The 19,885-nt window shown below is 46.9% G+C and overlaps 2 protein-coding genes across 2 annotated transcripts in view; one reads left to right on the top strand and one right to left on the bottom strand.

The window, feature by feature from the left end:
* LOC135397626 (trissin receptor-like) overlaps window positions 1-19,885 on the top strand; it is a 191,056-nt gene that overhangs the window by 126,720 nt on the left and 44,451 nt on the right. The gene's annotated exons all lie outside the window — the stretch shown is intronic.
* Window positions 4,946-5,836, bottom strand: LOC135397491 (uncharacterized). The gene has a single exon (XM_064629095.1). It carries the CDS (start codon window positions 5,834-5,836, stop codon window positions 4,946-4,948), a length of 891 nt encoding a protein of 296 aa, XP_064485165.1.

The raw sequence follows: 19,885 nt of genomic DNA, 5'->3' as shown, positions 1-19,885 counted from the left end.
TAAGATGTCACAGTTGCACAGTTGCAGTTGTTGTAAGATGCGCTTCGTCGCTTCAGCATTAATAGTAATAAAAATTAGCAGAGGCCTAAGTAATACGTCTAAAAATTGTAAATCGTAAACCGGGCACATCCCGTTTGACTAGATGAAAACACAGTAAAGTGCTCAAAGTATTCTTTCCGCGTATTTAGAGTGCAACGGGCTACCCTTCTCTCTACCAGAGAAAATTTCGTGTTGCGAAAGTGTAAATGATTTTGTAGAATGTTCAGGGAAGGTCATTGGATTCGTATTTACCTGCCTGTACATGAATAGGTCGAATATGATCATAAAACTGTAAAATAAAATAAATCAGCAATAAACAAGCCGCCGGAGACTAGCTGTAACATAGTGACCTTCAAAAACAAAAAATGAAAAGCCGAGTGCAAGCACTACGCATCGTGAATGACGCGAGAAAAAGAAGAAAAAAGAATCACCAACTAACGGGAATCTAACTAATCATCAGAAACTAACTTACTGCGCACTCGTGTCTGGTTGTAACGAGTAGATAGTTTATTGTCTGCCGCTAGCGATTCGTAGCAGTGGTAACGACAGTGCCGTGTATGCCAAAGGGAGTCTGGCCATTAATGGGACCTACCTATACCTGAGGCTCCACCCACTTTTTGAAGTATCTAGCCAATCACAGGTCGAAATACAGTTGTCTATTGTTACATCCATCCAGCACTTATACCTAACCATTATTTACTGGGCGCTACCATTTTGGAGAAAATTGATGGATTTGGATTGAAACGGATATCACTGGTGACAGACCAAAACGACGGATTTTGCGCCCACTTTTATCAACGCCATCTGCACGGAGACAGGCATGCTGGGAAGGCTCAGAAATTCAGAAATGGTTGCTGGCAGAAGTGATTGGCCAGGATGGCGGTACAACCGCTTCTTCGTAGCAGACGACAGCCGGTATGAAGTTTTATATCACGTAATTTAAGTACATTGAATCAAAAAGGAGCAAAGATGTATGTATAAATAAAATGCAATTATATAATGCAAAATCCTACGTATAAAGGTAGTCCTTCTTGCTATTTTCCTGGTATCACCATCTTAACTAGGCCTAACGTTAGCGACGAAACATCCCATTTTCACGTAAATAATAATGGCGGAGCGAAAGTTGAAGCTGATTTTGCAGATGCGTACATGAGGATATATACTCACAGTATGAAATTAAAGTAGTCCATGAAAATTTTTTGCCACGAAATCTCCGCTTCGCCGTTCCAAGCACCATCCTCCATCTTGGAGAAAATTTGGTGTCATGGCAGCTCCCGTGGAAAACGGTAACCAATGAAATGCGCCTAAGTTTGATTGACAGGTCGAGCCTCTTTTTTAGGCTCCTCTTAATGGCCAGACTCCCTTTGGCATACACGGCACTGGATAACGAGTGTTGACAGCACCATCTGTCGAGGAAAGAAGGTCACGACTTTGGCCCAAATCAGCAACCACTAAAAGGGAAACAACAAACGGGGGGCGGGGGGGGGGGGGGGCGTCAACGAAAACGTAACGTAAACAACAGTAGTGGTATATATATACTATGGGCCAGGCAAACAAATATGGTCTAGTAACGGAAAGGAAAATATTCCGCTACCTTTTCCTGCTTCCAAGTGCAAACACTTGTTTCGAAGCTTTCCCATTAAGACGGCGTCTACCTCGTCTACGACGCAAAAATGCCTCCGTACTCAACGCACTTCAGTACCACCACCTTTATTCCTGGATCCTCACGAAAAATGGAACACCTTTTGCACACATTCCTCCCCCTGCTCCATTTGTGTGAAGCTGAATACAAATCGATCTTACGCATGCATTGCCGTGCGGTGTGCAAAGTTTATGCACATGCCTGGAGGGTTTGTTTGTACTGGACTGAAGTGTCGGTGACAGTGATTGATGTCGCACGGGTAAGCATCAGGATGCGTTCGTGCAACCCGAACGATGCTGTAAAAAGCGGGGGTGTCGTTTACGAAGGACCCCGCTGACAAAGAGGGAAGTCGAGATCGCTTTCCCCATAAGGCCAGAAAGGCGGAGTGTTCTTATCTACGTATTCATGGAGATACCGTGGAAAGAACGATGACAAGAAATTCCGGCGCGTCTTCGCCCGAAAAGGGATGATGGAGCTCGACAGGGGCTTTGTAGCGGGTACTGTTTTCCGCCATCTGCGCTGATGTCATATTTCGCGTTTTCAGGGCCCGGACGCTTCGTGTAGAAATGTTGCTACGCGCTTTTTCGCTGGTGTGGGCGTAGCGACAACTTCGCCGACAGCCATGGTAGAATATGTCTCGTTATATCGGCAGTATGAGATGATGATCTCGTTATGATCGGCAGGTTGATGCGTTTTCATTGTATGCTACATTCAAAATGTAGCGACCACGAGGACCACAGAGGCATGACACGTACATCCTCATTCGGTCATTAAACCGTTGCCATTACGACGCTGCGCTGCCTCGCTACATTTGTTGGAGCTGCTGGCTCTCCCCGAAGGAATCGCTGCCGCTGTGGCCATTGACGCCCCAGCTCCAATGCCGACAGACGAAGAAGATGGATAGCCGACAGCGATAACCACAGAGGCCTGTCACGCGCATTCTCATCCTGTTATTAAACAATTACCATCATGACGCTGCGCTGCCACGCTACAAAGGAAAGATAAGCATGATTTGCTTCGGCATGAATCATTCGGAAGGTGGGAAGAGCTGAATTAAACTGATGAACAAATTAGAAGCCCTAAACGAAAGTAATAGGCTGTAATTTCTCTAGTATAGTTCCTCCCATAGAGAGAGAGAGAGAGAGAGAGAGAGATGAACGGGTACAAACAAAATATAGACCGTAAGTTCCTCCTATAATCTCAGGCTGGGTGTATAACTTCTGTAGTAGTCTTACGTTTTGTGAAGTGACGTTGCTTGGAGATGTGGTATGATGTCTATAAGTAGAGCTCCCGCCTGCTGACAATATCGATGGCCATCCCTGAAAATGTGCAGATAAAAAAAGAAATGCCATCCGGTTTCCCTTTGTTCTGTTGTTCCCTAATTCGAAACTGGATCCTATTGAATACCTACGTGAGGAAGCGTGTGAGCATTACCACACAACCTTCATATTGTGACGTCCATCGTTTCCGAAGGGACGGAGCACAAAATTAACGAAGATAAGCGGATGCATCCACGTGGGCACCTGCAGAGGCGAGAAGGAATGACACCACACACTTCGTTAATAATAACGAATACAATTTAATGCAAACTGAACTAAAACCTACGGTACAATTCGCTTGAAAGAAACACTAACACAAACCGCGCGACAGATGCAAACGCGAGACACACGACACCGCGGCAAGAGTGACTGACCCAGACTTTGCGTACCCCGACGACACCACTTCTTCATCAGGCCATGGACGATGGCGTGGCAGATGAAGGCGATTTCGGCAGTGACATACGCTGCCGGCTCTCCATGCTGTGGCTTTCGGTTGCTGCTTCCATCGATGTTCATCCGGTTCATCTGGTCTCCATTCTTGGTCCACGACCCGGGTGAAACAAGAGCGAGGACGGCGACTTAGCGGCAGGCCAACTGTCCCACTTGGAGGCTCGGTCCCAGGAGCTCGGCTACAGCCCTCGTCGGTCCGTCTCGTCGCGCACTCGTCGTCGGGTGAACCTCGCACCGGTCAGTCGTCGCCAACTGGACCTCTCCCGGCCGCCCGGGAGAGGTCCGCATCTCTTCGGTTGCCCGGACGTCAGCGCTGGTGGAAGGAGACTTCGGGCACGAACCCTCAGGTCGAAGGTAGGAACCAGGCACAAAGGCGCCGCCGTCTTCCATCTCCCTCCGGGCATCCGTCCGGGCTCCCGATCTCCTCTCGATGACTCATTGCTGTCTCCGGCTGTTGACACAAACTACAACTGGCGGACTGACCGACTCCATTATTCCTACGTCCATTATTCCTACGTCCATTATTCCTACGTTGATAATACCCCCCCTTTTTTTCCCCGGTGTACAAATTTTAGAAAAAAATCACTCCCCTTCTTGAATTAAAATTATCCCCACACCACGCTTGTGGTCACGGGAGCACGTCCTCCTCCACTGTGATGCCCAGGGCTGTCAACACTCCCGTTTGCGTTTATCTGTAGAGAACATTACAGCAAGTCTTTCGAGCTTGAGAGTGCCACTTCGTCCTTGGGCCAACTCATCGTTACCCGTGTTTCACATTGTTAGCGTTCGATCAGCGTTCGATCGGAGCTATTGGACATTTATTTACAGGTACTGGAGTCACGAATCAAAGCAACAGCTCGTCTTTTTTTTTTTTCGGGCAACCTCTCTGCATGACCTTTAAAGGTACCGGGAAACAGTAGTGTGTGTTAGCGCCGCGAAGCAACTGGTGAAACAGTAGACAGGTAGTTTAACAGTTTTTTGTCTGTAAAACCATTGCGACAAGTTATAAACGTTACAGATCACGCCTAATATTTTCTCATTTGCTAACAAAATTGCTGAAACGCCCTCGGGGTGCTGTCTGGGGGTAAAATATAACGCGAATCCGTCATGTTACACCGATATTGATTTCCGTCTCCATACGTGTACATAGCCGACTTGTGTTTTCTTTTTTTTTTTTGTTTCGTTTTGGATCCAGTGTTGCTGTGCACGCAATGAGCTTTGGAGCCGAACTTGACGAGCAATGCGAAGTCTATGGAGTTCGACACAGTGTTGCCGCGTGGCTCTAAATGTTAATGCAGTGTAGTTCTAAATTTCCATTTTAAAATAATCGCCAAGTCGTCATGTTACCGGTGAGGATTTGCTTCTCCATACGTGTGCATAGCGGACTTATTTTTCTTTTTCTTGTTTTCGTTTAGTGTCGCTGGGCACGCAATGTAGTCTTGCTGTTGCACTTGACGGGCAGTGCGAAGTTATAGGAACTTCGTCTATATACTAGCTATAGGAACCACGTCTTCGCCTCTTCAGGAAAACCCTGCAGCAGATTTCCGTAGACCTGTTCAACATCCTTCATCATTTTCAAGAATGCTTCCATTTCCATTTCCAGCATATAACGAGGGTGTAGTTGAAAAATGCAGTGTCCGGGCCTGCTGTTGTCCGAAAAGCGCTCGCCTAGACAGGTTATCAGTGAATCCAAATAAGGGATATATATTGCTCGCCGGTAATACTGGACCACGTCTTCTTGCCTTGTAGCCGCGCCCACGCAGCCGACCTTCTTGCTAGAAGCGCGCGGGAGCCTCAACTGAACGTCGAACTCTTCTGCGACGGACTGAACCTTTGAGAAGATGTCCTCAAATTCTTCTTCTGCGTGCTCGCGGTGGCACTGAAATACTTTGAGAAGGTTGTCAACGTGCTCTTTTACGGTCGGCAGGTCAACGTTAGTACCTTGAAGGGAGTTGCCAACCGGCTCCAATATCGTAGAATAGCGTTCGATGACTCGCAGGCATATGATGAAGGAAGGTGTTTTAGCCGAGCAATACAGTTGGAAAGCTCGTTCTCTTGTGTTTCTGTTTCCAGGCTCTTCCGAAAGTTTTGATAAGGCCTTAAGTACTGCCCCAAAATTTGCACCGAATTGCCGTATGCTGTCGTACTTAGACGTCCATCGTGCCTCACAAAGCAGGGGAATGTTTGGTATTTGCTTACGCCTCAGAGAACTTCCTTGGAAAAAGTTCACAATCTCTTTGAGGGTGCCAATAGTGTTCCGTACTGCACTCACGTCGTTCAAGTCATTGATTACGAGGTTCAGTCGATGTGAGGCGCAGTGGAAAAATAGGGCTGCTGGATGGAGCTCTCGGATCCGTCTCTCCACTCCTCCAATGTGCCCCGCCATTGTCGAGCAGCCGTCGTGACCTTGGCCAACCAGCCTTTTGGTATCCAACCCACAACTGTGCAGCTTTGACACGATAGCGGTGGCAATGGATTCCGCAGAGCAGTCGTGTGGTTCTGTATATCCTAGAAACTCCTCACGAATGCTGTATTGGGCTTTGTCATCACTATGCACAAAACGAATCCCGACCGACGGCTGCTCAACGCCAGATATATCAGCCGTCTCATCCGCTAACACGGCCGCCACACTTTTCCGCCACACTTTTCTTGACATTTTTAATGATGGCGCGCAGCAAGACATCATTGCAACTGTTCAAGATCTCGTTTTGAGATTGATGAGAAATGTACATTGCATTTTTGTTCCCGGTTTCAATGTGCTTCTTAAGCTTGTCGTCGCCTGCTAGAATACGGAAGTGAAGAAGGTCATTGAATACTACTCTTTCATCTGTTTTCCCCCGGAGCAGCAGCCCATGTGTTGTACAGCACGAGACTGATTCCACAATAGACGACAGCTTGCTCTTGTCTTCTTCTACCTGCTTTTTGGCGGCTGTGTCAACCTGAAGTGCAACCTTCACCGCTCCCTCCGTCATGATATTCCCAAACTCTTGCGACTTTCCGATGGATTCTCTGTGCCACTTGGACTCGGCATGAGATCGTGCAGACTCATGGAAGTTCTTAAATCTCAAGAACGGTGTTACTATAAACGCACCTTGGACACCGCGGTCGAAGTTAGGGCGAAATAGCACAAAATGACGGCAGAACGCTCCTTTTTTACCCGGTGAATATGCAAGCCAGTGGTATTCGTCCAGCCACTCAAACCTAAATGGCCTTCGAGATGCACCAACATGTGCCTTGAAGTTGTACAACTTGCTTGGTCTCCACGGTTCTCTTAGCAGTGAGAGCCGCAAGGAATCTGTGTTTACGCTCTCTTCTACATACCTTCCAATGTCCATTTCAAAAGTTTCGGAACTTGCCGCTTCGTCTTCGAAACCCGGGGTTCTGCTGATGTTTCGGCAGACACTGTAGAACCAGCTGTGCAAAGGTCGGTTGTTGAACTATGCGGATCTCAAGGCCTCCTTAAGATGTCCCGGGATCTTCCATGTTGCATTCGGTTGTTGTCGTTGGTCGTTTCGCACTCTACACTCTTCCCTGCAATCCTGTGCCACTGTCGCCCCCCCCCCCCCCCAGTTTATGTTCCGGGGTGGGGGGGCAAGGGCCCCCGCGCCCCCCCGCAGTCGGCGCCTATGTCCTGCCGTATCAATTTGCAAAAGTTGACAACCGACAATCTGCACATTCAGTCCTTTGGATAACGCGGCCAACTTAAAACAGCTGCGCCCTCTGTTGTCAATATTTAGCAGTTGACCCTCTCTTTCTTTTTTTCCTTTTGTGTCATTTTCTCTGTTTTTCTTTCTGCCCATTCTTTTATCAGCGTTAGCCTCACCCTCATACAAGACCATCACATCGTCGTCATGATTTATTTGTTGGTGATGTTCTCTTTATTTTGCTGCAAGTTTCACTACAGTCCATCATAAATACGTAGCATAACAACTGGTTGCTGGAGATAATAAGAGACTTCGCGCTCGTTTAATAAACGACACATCGCAGACGCTCGATAACGCTTGTGATAAATTACGCTTTCTCGAGAGGAAATTGTGGTGCAATTACCATTCCAATAAATTATTTTTCCCGCATTAGGCGGTTTTTATTTCTTCCCCATTTCGTATTTCCTGGCCAGAAGCCGGATGCGCTCTGCGGTGTCTTAATGACGATGTCGTTTCTAGCAGCTGTGTGGTATAGCAAGTGTAGCCCTTAGCCAAGCTGTTAGCTTAGAGTCTAGTATTGGCAACTTAGAGTTCGCGCAGTAGAGCAGTTGTTAGAAATCGTCCTTGTCACTTTTATGGGGAAAGGAGGTCGTTCCAAGATCCTAACATGCGTACTAGAGCAGAAAACAGGTGTATTTGCAAAACTGGACCACGGCTGTGTAAGCAACGCAGCACTAGCCGAAACCAGTCCGGTATTTATGGATTTCTCGGCAAGTTTTTCAGACCGATGCCGGCTGAGTTGCCCTGAAGTGAGCCCAGCACGCGCACCAACCTTCATATGTGTGAGTGCTTTCCGTTGTCCAACGTTTGTACGCCGCGGGTAGCTCCAGTGGTTTCGCTGTGCCAGCGGAGAATTAAACAAAATTTGAGGCGCTCTTTCCGTTGGAGAGGTCTGCAAGATTCCAAGAGAGTTCCATTAATTTAATTTATTAATTACATTAAGCACTTTTTTTCTAAACTACATCAAACGATAACGCCAAGCCGTTACACGTCAGCCACATAACTGATCGGAAAGATTAAATGGTAGGTAAAAAAAATTAAACTAAGCATGCACCAGTGCTACATGCGCATTTATGGTATAGTTTACTGTGTCTTTGAATTGGATTGGATGGGACACTCCTCTTCTGCCCCTACTAACAAGTGGTGCTCCATTCCACCAACAAGGCTTCCTCATCATTCTACATTTCATGGAGTTCGAGTACCCGCCGCTATCTGTAACGTCATATATCGTACTTGTAAATTCAGATTCGGCGGTAACCGCAACCACTTTGTCAGAAAGTGGCTACTTTTTGGCGTTATCTGGGTCTCCAGCGACCCACGCTCCTGGAACTTCTATCGATATGAACTCACGAACGCTTACGGTTTTCCATTTCTCCTAAGTCCTTTTGGTACAACTATGCGTATTATCTGGGACGACGGAGTGCTCTAAAATTGCGGGACTTTCGCAAACGAAACTTCCTTATCGTCGTGGTACACTATACGAGAGCGCAATGCTACTTCCGATGTCTCAACGAATTTCCTGTATGTATATATATATATATATATATATATATATATATAACGCCAGCGCTTCTCTGAACGGGACAATGTTATCTCTACTCCACCGATATTACCGCAGCGGTTGCCATTTCCCCATTCTGAAAGGAATACGTATGTTCCAATTTGGCGCAGTGTGCCGAGATAACGGGAACGAAACCGAATTGAGATGAATGGAGCCCTTTCATATGGCCATTTCCTTGCTAGCTTGCTAGCCATTATGGACATCGTGCAGTGCAATCGGCGCTTATCGGGGCCACCGGGGTACCGTGAGAGCCAAAGTACATGGACGCTGAAATTATAGTGTATAAACACGATCGACACCCTAGTGGAGGAAAAAGGAAGACACTGATCACAGAGCCGAAATTCGTTCCGTGTTACATTGAGCATTCATACTGCGCGGAATATCGGGTAGGTGGCTTACTGCACACTTAGCAGACGACACCGTCCACATCTTTTCCTGTCGTCTGCTACGGACTATCTTGTGCAGGGTGTCGGAGCGAACCGAAAACCGGAACCGAAAACCAAAAAAAAAAAAAAACGCTATTTTGGTGCGAACCGGAACGGAATCGAAACCGTATACGTTTTTTTCGGTCAGGAGGGAAACCGAAAAATATATTTAACGGTTTTCGGTCAAGGAAAAAACTTCGCCGGTTTGGACTACGGATAGGCGAATGAAACAGACGTCGTGTGCTCTGAAGTCATGTCATGGATATTATACGAGGGTTACGGTTACGGTGAAATGTATGACCCTTATGCTCCCTTTGTAATGGTTTATGGTTCGCGCACGCAGACAGACTTAGAGGTACATGTGACTCTGTAGCAATGTGCCGTAGTGTTCGTTTTAATTTGATCCCTCAAACTCTCCTCAACTAAACAGCGACCCAAGGGGGCTGCATAACGGCTTCTTTATCGGTAATGTCGCGCAACGCGTCCCTTGTTTGAGAGCAGCTAAGTTGAATACATTTACGTATACGCGAGGGCAAGCCCGTGTGAAGTGGCAACTCTTTTGTGAACAGGATACGAAGAAAATAAAACGGAGCCGTCGACCGCGTTTGTGAGAGAGGGTGTTCCTCGATTTGCGTCGTACTCGTGCGGTGGTGCTTGCTGGCTACACAGTAGCAACAGACATTCGGATGGGACGCGATCGCTCCAACCCAGCAAGAAGGTACTCTACGTATGACATCACGACAAACAAGTCCGTTTGTAGCATGCGCTTCAAGAAAGGAGAAAGCCCATTTGAACAGGCAGTAACCTACAGGAACCAAGAGCTACCAATTTCACAGCTGTAATATTAAATACCATGTATGCGGAATAAACGGGTTTACATTTTGTAACGTTGATTTTTTATTTGTGGGGATGAATATTCCCAGCAGAAGCGGAACCGGTTAAAAACCGGTATGAACCGTTATTTTTTTGCTCCGGAGCAGAACCGGTACCGGATCGTTTATGACGTAACCGGAACGAAAACCGGAACGAAAAACGTTTCGGTTCGACACTTGTGGCTGTGTTGCAAGATATTCCGCACGGCACGTGAAGACGCGACAGCAGAAAGCTATGACGTTTTTCGCATCTCCTTCCTCTGTTGGGAATGCCGCTCGTGCAAATACACGGCTAGGGTCACACGAACTTCGCCGTGGATTGTAGGCGACGATTTGCATTGAACTGTTTGCTATCGTCTCAGAAGGAAGAAAATCAAGGCCACTAAAGCATCCTTTCGGGCTGGTCGTTAGATTGAACTCGTGACGTTAAAAACGCTAAACCACAGCGGAACACAGAAGGACACGCACAAAATGAGGACCAGTAGAGGGGGGAGCAATGGGTCGAAAAAGTGTCTGTTGACTCCCATGGCGTTTAGCGTGGAAGCGGCATGGGTGAACGTGTGACTCAAATACGAGGTTATGATATAGCGATTTGACAGGACAGTTCTGTCTTCAAGCATCTTTTTTTTTCTTTCTTTTTTTCTCGTGGGCAGTGCACTTTCTGACCTACCAAAGCACTGCTTCACTTTTTGCTGTCTTGAGCAGTACAATTTATTATTGACGTTATTAATCAGGGTATCCACGCAGTTTGAAATTAATTTCGCGCAGAAAACCGCGCAGAAACACGTGTACGTGACGTCATTGTGACGTTATGAAGGCGTTTCCTCGGCGCCAGGCTCCGGTCGCTCGTGCTGCAGAGAATGCGGGAGGAGACGCTGACGCGTGACCATCCTTGAGTGAACGTCACGCGAGCTGATGAGATTTTCGTACTTGCTGCTCGCCGTCGGTGCGGGCTTGCTGACGGCTCTCAAGTCAAATACGCAGAACTCTGGATATGCGACGATTTTGCCTGGAAGGGCTTGCAGGAGAGAGACGCTCCTGCCAGACGTACCTATTCCAATCACGCTGAGAAGCGAACTTTCTGGGGTTGAGGAACTGTCATAAATGTGGTCCATTACAAATTACAACATGAACGCATTGTACTGCACTCCAGAATACCGTGGAAAAAATAATTATTCTTCTATGTGTCGTACTTAGCGAGATACAAGCCCTCGAGCACACTCCCGAGCAAAGTGCAGACGTCAGAGAGCCTCAGGGTTGCGTCCGTTCCCATTGGCAGCCCTAAGAACGTGCCTTCTCGTGTGCTGTCTCACTTCCTTCACTGAGTTATGCACGCAGATTTCTTTGCATAATGGTTGTATTCATTTTCTGCCAACTGATGCGGAACTACTGGGAAACTGTTCTTCATCGCTTACTCTTCATTGCCGTCTACGACAAGCAGTTCCGGCACCACCATTATTCGTGCCTCATCCTTTCTTTCGCAAACCCATCGATCCGTGGCCTATTGCCTCTGGCGGTGTGCCACACCAAGAACCAGAAGAAGAAGGAAATGAGAAAGATGCTATCTGCTGTCTTTTCATGCTGCGGCGATGCTGGTCGAAGCCGATAGCCGAAATTGGCCTTACGCTTTGTGTGCAACCAATTCTTCACGATTAACAAGCCATTTGGACACTCTTCCGCTGCAAATGACAGCCGAATGTCAGTTCTATAGCTAGCATTCTTCACGTTACATGTACAGATAGAGCTCTGGCAGGGCTCTCTGGCACCCTGTTAAAAGTGTATTGTATCGGGTAAAGGAAATACCCGTGCAGGTGCAATGCTGGTTTACACGGGTTACTACTGCTAGTCACAAAATTGAACACAAATTTATTTATTTATTTTATTTATTTATGATACCCTCAGGCCTTTTAGCATTAGAGAGGCGAGGGGCGTATGTAACAATAAGTTGAAATATAAGAGGATGCATACAGAAGACACAAAACAATGAAAAATTAGACAAAAAAAGAAAAAAAATTGCGTGTTTACAGGGGAGCAAGGCGGGTGGGGGTGGGGTGGGGGTAGTGTATTTCCTAAAGCAGAATCATTCCAATGGAGAGGAATCCAAAACTCACGTGTGGTGACTATGACGTCATAGCCTTTTATGCACTTTGTACATTACGTGGTGGTGGTGGTGATGGCGAAAGGGCTCCCCGTTGTCGGCCTCACATATGTGGGCAACGTCACGACTGACGCCCCTGGGGTAGTGTGCGTCCGGGGCCGACTTCTAAGGGAACTGTGCCGACACATGTCTGAAAGCGTCTGAGGAAAACCCAGGAAAAACCCCAGACAGCGCAGCCGGCACCGGGAATATGAGGAACAACCAAATCTTTCCAATCGTCGTCCATGTGATGAACTATTCCACGCGCCTCCGTTCCCAACACCTGCTTTATTCTCTTTCTGGCTTAGTCCTCGTTTTCTAAGGTACAGAACACAACAGGGACGCCCGACCTTCAAAAAAAGAAGAAGAAAAAAAGAATTGGCAGTAGATTTGCATGTAAGGTGAGTCAGCTTACTTTTGCGGCGACACGCTGCGCGTGCAGCAGGGTAGGACTGCGGATAATCTCGACCACCTGGGGTTCTTTTGCCGTGCGCCGGAAATCTCCGACGCACGGTGCTGGAAGCAATGTTTACCTCCCCAACATTGTTACCGGCCTCGAACCAGCGATCTTGAGCCTTGCAAGCCAATAGACGATTTCAGAAATTGCATGGATGGCCCACCAGAGAGCGCCGTGTTGCGAAAGCCCCGCTGCACCTTGGTATTTAGTTTTCATGAGTCAGAGAGGAGAAGTAGAAGAGCGCAAACGGTTTCGATTTTCTCTCTCCCTCACCTCCCGCACCTTCGAGCAACAGGCAGACGAGCACGAATGTAAACTATTTCCCACGACGCATTGCGCGATGCACGTGACTTAGGCGACGCAGGGCCCCAGTGCGGAGCACAAGGGCAATATCTGAAATCGCCTATTGTTACCGACTGGGCTACCGAGAACGATGGCTAGAGCTGAGGACCTGACGAGTGCCTGATTGGCTCACAGAAAAATTCACGAACGAAAGCTGCCCGCCTGTTCGTCAACCAGTACCTTCTTTAACCTACACATAACTTTCCCTATGAAAGCCTCAGATAGAAATGGACAACAGCGACTGGAAGCTGTCTCCCATTCTGCTGTGCAAAAGAAGATTATTTTCGCACAATGCTGCTCTAAGACCATTGAAAATTCAATTCAATCGAATTCAATATGTCATTTTCCTTTTGGTTAGAAGGAGAAGCAAGAAGCCGAGGAGGCTTGACTAAGGCTCCCGTCTCAATGTACACCGTGCAGCAGCAGTACAAAATGACGAAGTAGCAAAATACAAAATAACAATATGCAAAGGAACAAATTACAAAATAACAAAGTAACAAGATACAAAGTAACAAAATTAAATGCACAATGCGGATAAAGTGATTAGTCCATGTTTAGAATGAAGCTAGTGAGGCTCTCTGTGGTCATTAATAAAGGACCCAGTGTAATTCTAAGATAGATTAAGGATTGACACGGACTTATATTGTAGTGATTGTTTGCCATATATAGTTCGTTCTACACAAAATTGTACAACACTGCTCATTGTGAAATGAATAAGTAGTGCACTCGTTTATTTAAATTTCGTAATTTTATGAAGCTTACGTTATTATTACGAGTGCATGCTGAGTGCATCCGCGTTAACCTGTACTTATGGAAGCTGGATATAGGAATGACACCGTAATAGTTGAACAAATCTGCCATTACGTAAAGAACCGGTGCCAGCAACCACTCTCAAGGCTCTCTTTGTACAAATTCTGGTGTATGACCAAAGCAATTCAGAAAGACCAAAAACTCTCCCCGCTTGCCTTGCGTTCTCTCAACATGTGCGATGTTGTATTTACTATTGCTCCACGAAAATATATCGGACATTGTTCTCTCTGTGTTGGCACGCTTACGACGTTTGCTGCCCGTCCTCTCTCGCGCGAAGATAAAGGGATTGGGCTTGGGTTCCCGCGGACGCTAATGTTTCCTCTTCTTGTCTCTCCTGTGCTTATACTTGGAACGTGAAGGTTCATCAGAGCCGCGCGGCTCGGATGGCGAGTGGCTGCGTTTGTTGAATGCAAGCTCTACCCGTACCACTCCCGCACATTTCCTCCCACTGTACTGGTGATTGCTGATAGCTTCCGCAAACGGATAGTATGAAAGGAAATCCCGCGCACCATTAACACTCCTCTCACGCTAACGGTTTGCTTAGTGTGTGGAAAGGATGATGTAATATTCTTTGCGTCTTCTTCCTTCACCACTTGGCGCTCCTCCTGAGATGCTGGAAAACAGACTGAATCGAAATCAGCTGAATGGTGGTGCATCTCTTATCTATATAGCAACTTCGCGTAAGTGATAAAATGACACTGACATTGAGATCGTTGACATTGGGATACTTTTTACGAAGGAACCTTCAACAGGGATTTTCCCTCTGGTTCCTTCAGTTCTATGTTATTTGTATGTATTATGCGAATGAAATAAATAAAATGATTGATTAATGCAGGTGATCAGGTGGAGGATCTGCATATTGATAAATCCTGAGTCTATAGGCACAGGGGGAAAAGGACTCGGACGGGACAAAACGACTCTGCAAACGACGTAATTTCTGCGCTGTCCTTGCTATCCTGTGTGCCACGGCTCAGGCTTTCTCAGCGTGGAGAACCAAGCATGTGCTGTTGCGTAATAAATTATCCTTGCTGACTTGTAGGGCGCATGCGCGAGGGTCTCCGACGTGCAACTCCCCCCTAGAAATCCCTGAGCTCCATGACGCGGGTGTTTCCCCGCAGGTAGCACCTCGCCGTATCCGTAGAAGGCACCTTTCGATGGAGAAATGAAACGTCGTGTGTCGCGGGTGCCCGCCACACTGATGCTACGTCACACGTACCTAACCACGTCACGCCAAGAGATCGTACCGAGCCTCCAACATGCGCGCGCTCGTGGCTGCATTTTTACAAACCATTTTTATGAATTTAATTGCTCAGTGGGAAAATATTCTGCATATTGGCTCCTGATAACCTGCCTGGTGAATGAAGTGGCTTAAGTGTCACCTGCTGGCTCTTTTAAGCGTTTTTATTTTGCTGACTTATTTATTCATTTATTCAATATGATCGACGGTAGGAGCGCAGAAACAGGAGCGCAGAAAAGTGTACACCCTTACACGAAGAAAGCGTGCGATAACTATAATTAAGTACGTGATATATTCCCAAGAACTAGAAATATGATGCATGCATTCTAAGCAAAAGAAAAATACACAAACCTATTTAAATAAAGACGCAATCTGGTCTAGGAACGTGTCCAAACTTTCTGAACGCACCAAGTTTTCATTCAACGAATTCCGTTGTTGGCACATATAAGGAGTAGACGAATATTTATATTTTTCTGTACGGAATGTCAGTAATCTTATACACTTGCCACACGGGCAGTCTTCAATCAAATGACCATGGATGGATACTATGGCTTTTACCTTTGGGGCGGGTGTTCGCTTGCGCCACCTAGCCTATAGAATCGAGACATTACTGAGATTGAAATTGCTTCAGATGACCAGAACTATTCACACTGCCAAAGTTTTTTTTGCCAAAGAAACAACTACATTGTTCCTATGCTCTCAAGCGGTGAATCACCCCAGGCCATAGTCATGATTTAGTTGTTGTTGTTGTTGTTCCTATGCCACCAACCATTAAGTCGGTCCTTTGTATTTTGTGCTGTTTTGAAGTGAACTTCGCCCCTATCGTTTCGGAAACCCAGTGCTTCCCATAAGGTCACACCATCCTGCGTCGGCTGAATACCTTTGCATGCCAATGTGACATGCTCCGCAGCCTCCTTTTCTTGTACATATATACCGCATGCTTTATTATTATGCCATTGAACCAGAGCAATCTATAGGGAGAGTTTGGCCATTCTCTGATCTTTTGCCGCCTCCTGGGTGGAGTCTATATTTGACGTCAGAGTCGTCGTTGCGCCGCCCTAAAAGCCTGAATCCAAGCAGAATCCGCTTATCAGCCATCTGGTGCGCGCCATTTTGATGCTGTCCGCCAGCTGATATCGACAGCTTTGTTGTCGCACTGAGTGCAATCTACAGGAATAACCGGCTTATGACCCACAGCCGCCTGTGATAAGGATGGCTTTGTTGCCAAACTGAAAGAGTTCAAGGACGAAGGCCTTTCGAAGGAAGATGTACGCACGTGTCCCTCCTTGCATCGTAAACAACGATCGGCGTCAATATGGCGACGGCGACCGCCTGACAACGGGACAACAATAGAGCACGGCGGGGGAGGTCGCTTAGCCGTGACGTCGCACGACGTGCTTCAAGTTAGGCTCCTCCTAATGGCCAAACTCTCCCTATAAACGGCTCTGCATTGAACATAAGAGCAGCGCCACCTAGCGCGTAACGTGTCAATCTGTCGGGAAGCATTGGTTCCAATGCTCTTCTAGAAGTTGTCACGTTACACGCTAGATGGCGCTACGCGCATGTTCAATGGCCATTGGTTTCATGTTCATTGAAGACTGCCCCGTGTGGCAGGGATACCATAGCCCTGTCACACGGACAGTTTGCAATGGTCGCTAAGGTAAAATAAGGTAAAAGAAAGCGCGCTTATAGCTTCGGTAATGTTGCTCCTAGTCTGTAGACTCTATAGCTCCTAGTTGCTCTAGACTATGACATCAAAAGCAGCGCAAAAAGGAATGGGACCAAGTGGTGCACTAAATTTACGTATCGAATTCTGACGTGACTTGCTTCGGGCTTTTATCGCGTTTCGAATTGCTTTGGGCGTCAACCTGTATTCGATTTGTGTGTTTCGCGTGGGTGTGTCACTGTTGTTTTACTGCGCAAATAGAATAAAAAGAGACGTCACGCTCCGTCCCGGGAATTTACACACATTCAACATTGGACACGCTCAAATCGAACACTGGGAACGAGCCTGTTCGAGACACCGGAAGCCGTGCTTGTGGCAGTATAGTGTGTCACTCGTTATCGAGGTTACTACAGGCTGGGTTCGCGCAGTTTGCCTAGCGGTAAAAAGTAGAATGATTCACTACTGCCGTATGCGCAGCTTCCGGTGTCTCTATAGCCTCATTCCCAGTGTTCGATTTGAGCGTGGCCAATGTTGGATATGTGGCTCACTCGCCCGTCACTGTCCTGTTACTAGGTAGCACCACGTCTGCTCGTGAAACTGACGGCTTGCGTGCTCTTCCTCGCCTAGCAGATGCCTTGCGCCAATTAAAGGAACAACAACAACAACAACAACTTTATTGTGAGAGGATGGATGGGGAATTTCATCGCTAGGGGCGATACTCTATCCAATTGCTGGTGGTGATGCGGGGAATGAAATAATGAGCCCCTTCACAATAAGGATCGAAGTGCTGTGGTATCCAGAAAGCTTTGAGGGCAGAGCGTTAGTGGGTTGGATACGGCCAGGGACCAAGCAATGGAGATGAGGAGATGAGAAGATTGCGAAAGGAACCTACTTTCGAAACGGTTGGATACCCATCGGATCGAATGTTAAAGCAGAACTCGGAACACTTTCAAGTGTCACGTACGCAGGTCGACACGTTTCTTACGAAAAGTGCTTGCTATGGAGAGACATCGAAGCATGTTTACCTCAGACTTCTTCGCCAGACGATTTTCCAACGAATTTTACGCCTCGCGTGTTTGCCGCTTCTACGAACGGAATCCCTCTGTACACAGCATGCGCGCGTAGCAGCATGAATTCCACCCCATCTCTGCTGCACTTCTGACGTCACGAGTGTGGCGGAACGGATGCCTCTGCGTGCCCAGTCAGGTTCCCGTTTCACAAGTTTGCTTTGTTTTTCGGTTGGACTTTTAGGGGCACGCGGAACTTTCGAGCAAGAATTGGCACTTTTAATTAATTAAATTAATTAATTGGCTAATTAATTTTACTGTTCGACGCTATAACGTTTCAAATATACTTTCTAGCACGAACGTGCGCAGTCCGCCAAATGTGAAATGGCGTTAGTTTCTGGCTTATCAGCAGTAGAAAAAAATTGCGGGAGATTAATGTAATCAATGCGATAGCAATGCATTAGCACTAGACGTTCGTCTTACTTGTAATTGCTTCTCTTATGCTTCTATTCTGCTTCTTATATTTTTATATACTTTGACTAGTATTTTGACTAGTAGAAGGTCCGGGATCCATTGGATAACGTTGTAGGTTAAACTGCCACACGACATTAGGCACAAACTCAGCCGCTCGCGAAACTCTCGGAGAACGCATGAGACACGTCCAGAGACGAGGCGCAACTGACGACGCCTCCTGCTCCAGCTGCCGTCGCTCCGTCACGTGCCGCGCTGTATACGGAGACCTTACTTATCCCGCTACGACGCCGGCTTTTATTCAAAATGGGGCTTCTAACGCTAACGAATTAACAGATAAAAAACCGTGTTACAATATTCGCGCATTGTTTTTGCAATATTCACGGTGGCGCGGTAACAGGAGCAAGACGAATACCGCAAAGCAGTTTCATGCCTTTCCCGGTAGTGTTCCACGTCGGAAACATTGGCGTTCAAACAACTGGCGTTCCAGCAAGAGCCAGAGGTCTACTTATAAAAACTACAAAAAAATATAGCCTACTAAAACTAATAAAAACTGTAGCCTGACACGACACACACACAGCATGAAAAACACTAAAGGAAGAAATCGAGAGGGGGAGCGACACATAAATTCGGGGTAAAGACAGGGCACAGACACGGCAAATAACAGCCTTGCGGAACCAGAGAGTCCCAAGAGCTTGTCCTTCCTTCGAAAACACCGTCGGACTTCCGTGTTAACAATATGCCAGGTAGCCCGTAGGGACTACCTGTGACTCATCGTTCAGATTCGGGGGACGCGTGTTGTCAACTTGGAATGGTATATCCGCAATAGGAAAATGTTGTTTCCGAGTTATTTGCAATTTAGCTGCCCGCGGCGCACGCTCTGCGACGGAGGGAATTGACGTTCTCACAAATTGGACACGTGTGTGGAAGTCTTCGCATCTAGGGCACCCCAATCATGGATTAAAATAGGTTTTTTTTCTCTTAAACTACAACGCAGGAATTTTCCCAGGAGTGTCTCGTAAGGGGTGTGTGACATCCACATCTGCTGATTTAGTCGCCTTTTTTTTTTCTTTTTGGCCGACAGGTATTTTTGGGGGGGGGGGGGTTGTGTTACAAGATCTTGGGGGGGGGGGGGTCAGAAAAAAAAAAGTTAACCGGATACGTCGCACTAAAGCAACAGCTGATGCACTCTGAAATTGTTATTCTGTTCTCCTCTGTTTTCATGTCTGTACAACTGAGTCGCTGCAGTTCGAGCAGCTGTTGGAAATTTGAGCAGAATATAATGACACCTCTTGACAGGATAATACAGTAGTGTAGCAGCCGAGGACGTATAGAGCAAACTGACGCAAGGACAAAGGATAACAGGATCATAATCATAGAGGACACCACGGTGAGCCAGGTTTCTCGCATCCCACCTCATCGCCATGGATAGTCGTATTCAGCCAGAAGTATAGAATTGCATTCGGGTCTCTTCGTGCAGTTAACACCGGTAAGCATCAGAGTTTGAAAGAAAATAATTTCGTAGCAGCCTCTCGTGCCATGTGTGAAACATCTGGGCCGCGTACTGTTCAAAGCGCCCTATACACCGTTCCAAATTACACCTCGACCGTTAAACCACTATTTTGAAATTTGCCTAATTAGTCTGATCTAATCAGCGTCGTAGTTAACAAGAGTCGGTTTCTCTGTCTCGTTTGTCTTTTTTCTTTTTTAATCTCCGTGCATGTTTGTTAGGACACCTTGCACATC

The sequence above is a fragment of the Ornithodoros turicata genome, chromosome 6 (assembly GCF_037126465.1).
Source record: "Ornithodoros turicata isolate Travis chromosome 6, ASM3712646v1, whole genome shotgun sequence".
NCBI classification, from domain to species: Eukaryota; Metazoa; Arthropoda; class Arachnida; order Ixodida; family Argasidae; genus Ornithodoros; species Ornithodoros turicata.
The sequence above is the reverse complement of the archived record's forward strand: the minus strand, read 5'-3'. Positions and strand labels throughout refer to the sequence as shown.

Bases quoted from the DNA above. Each gene is read 5' to 3' on its own strand.
- LOC135397491 (XM_064629095.1), bottom strand. From the start codon at position 5,836: ATGGCGGGGCACATTGGAGGAGTGGAGAGACGGATCCGAGAGCTCCAT.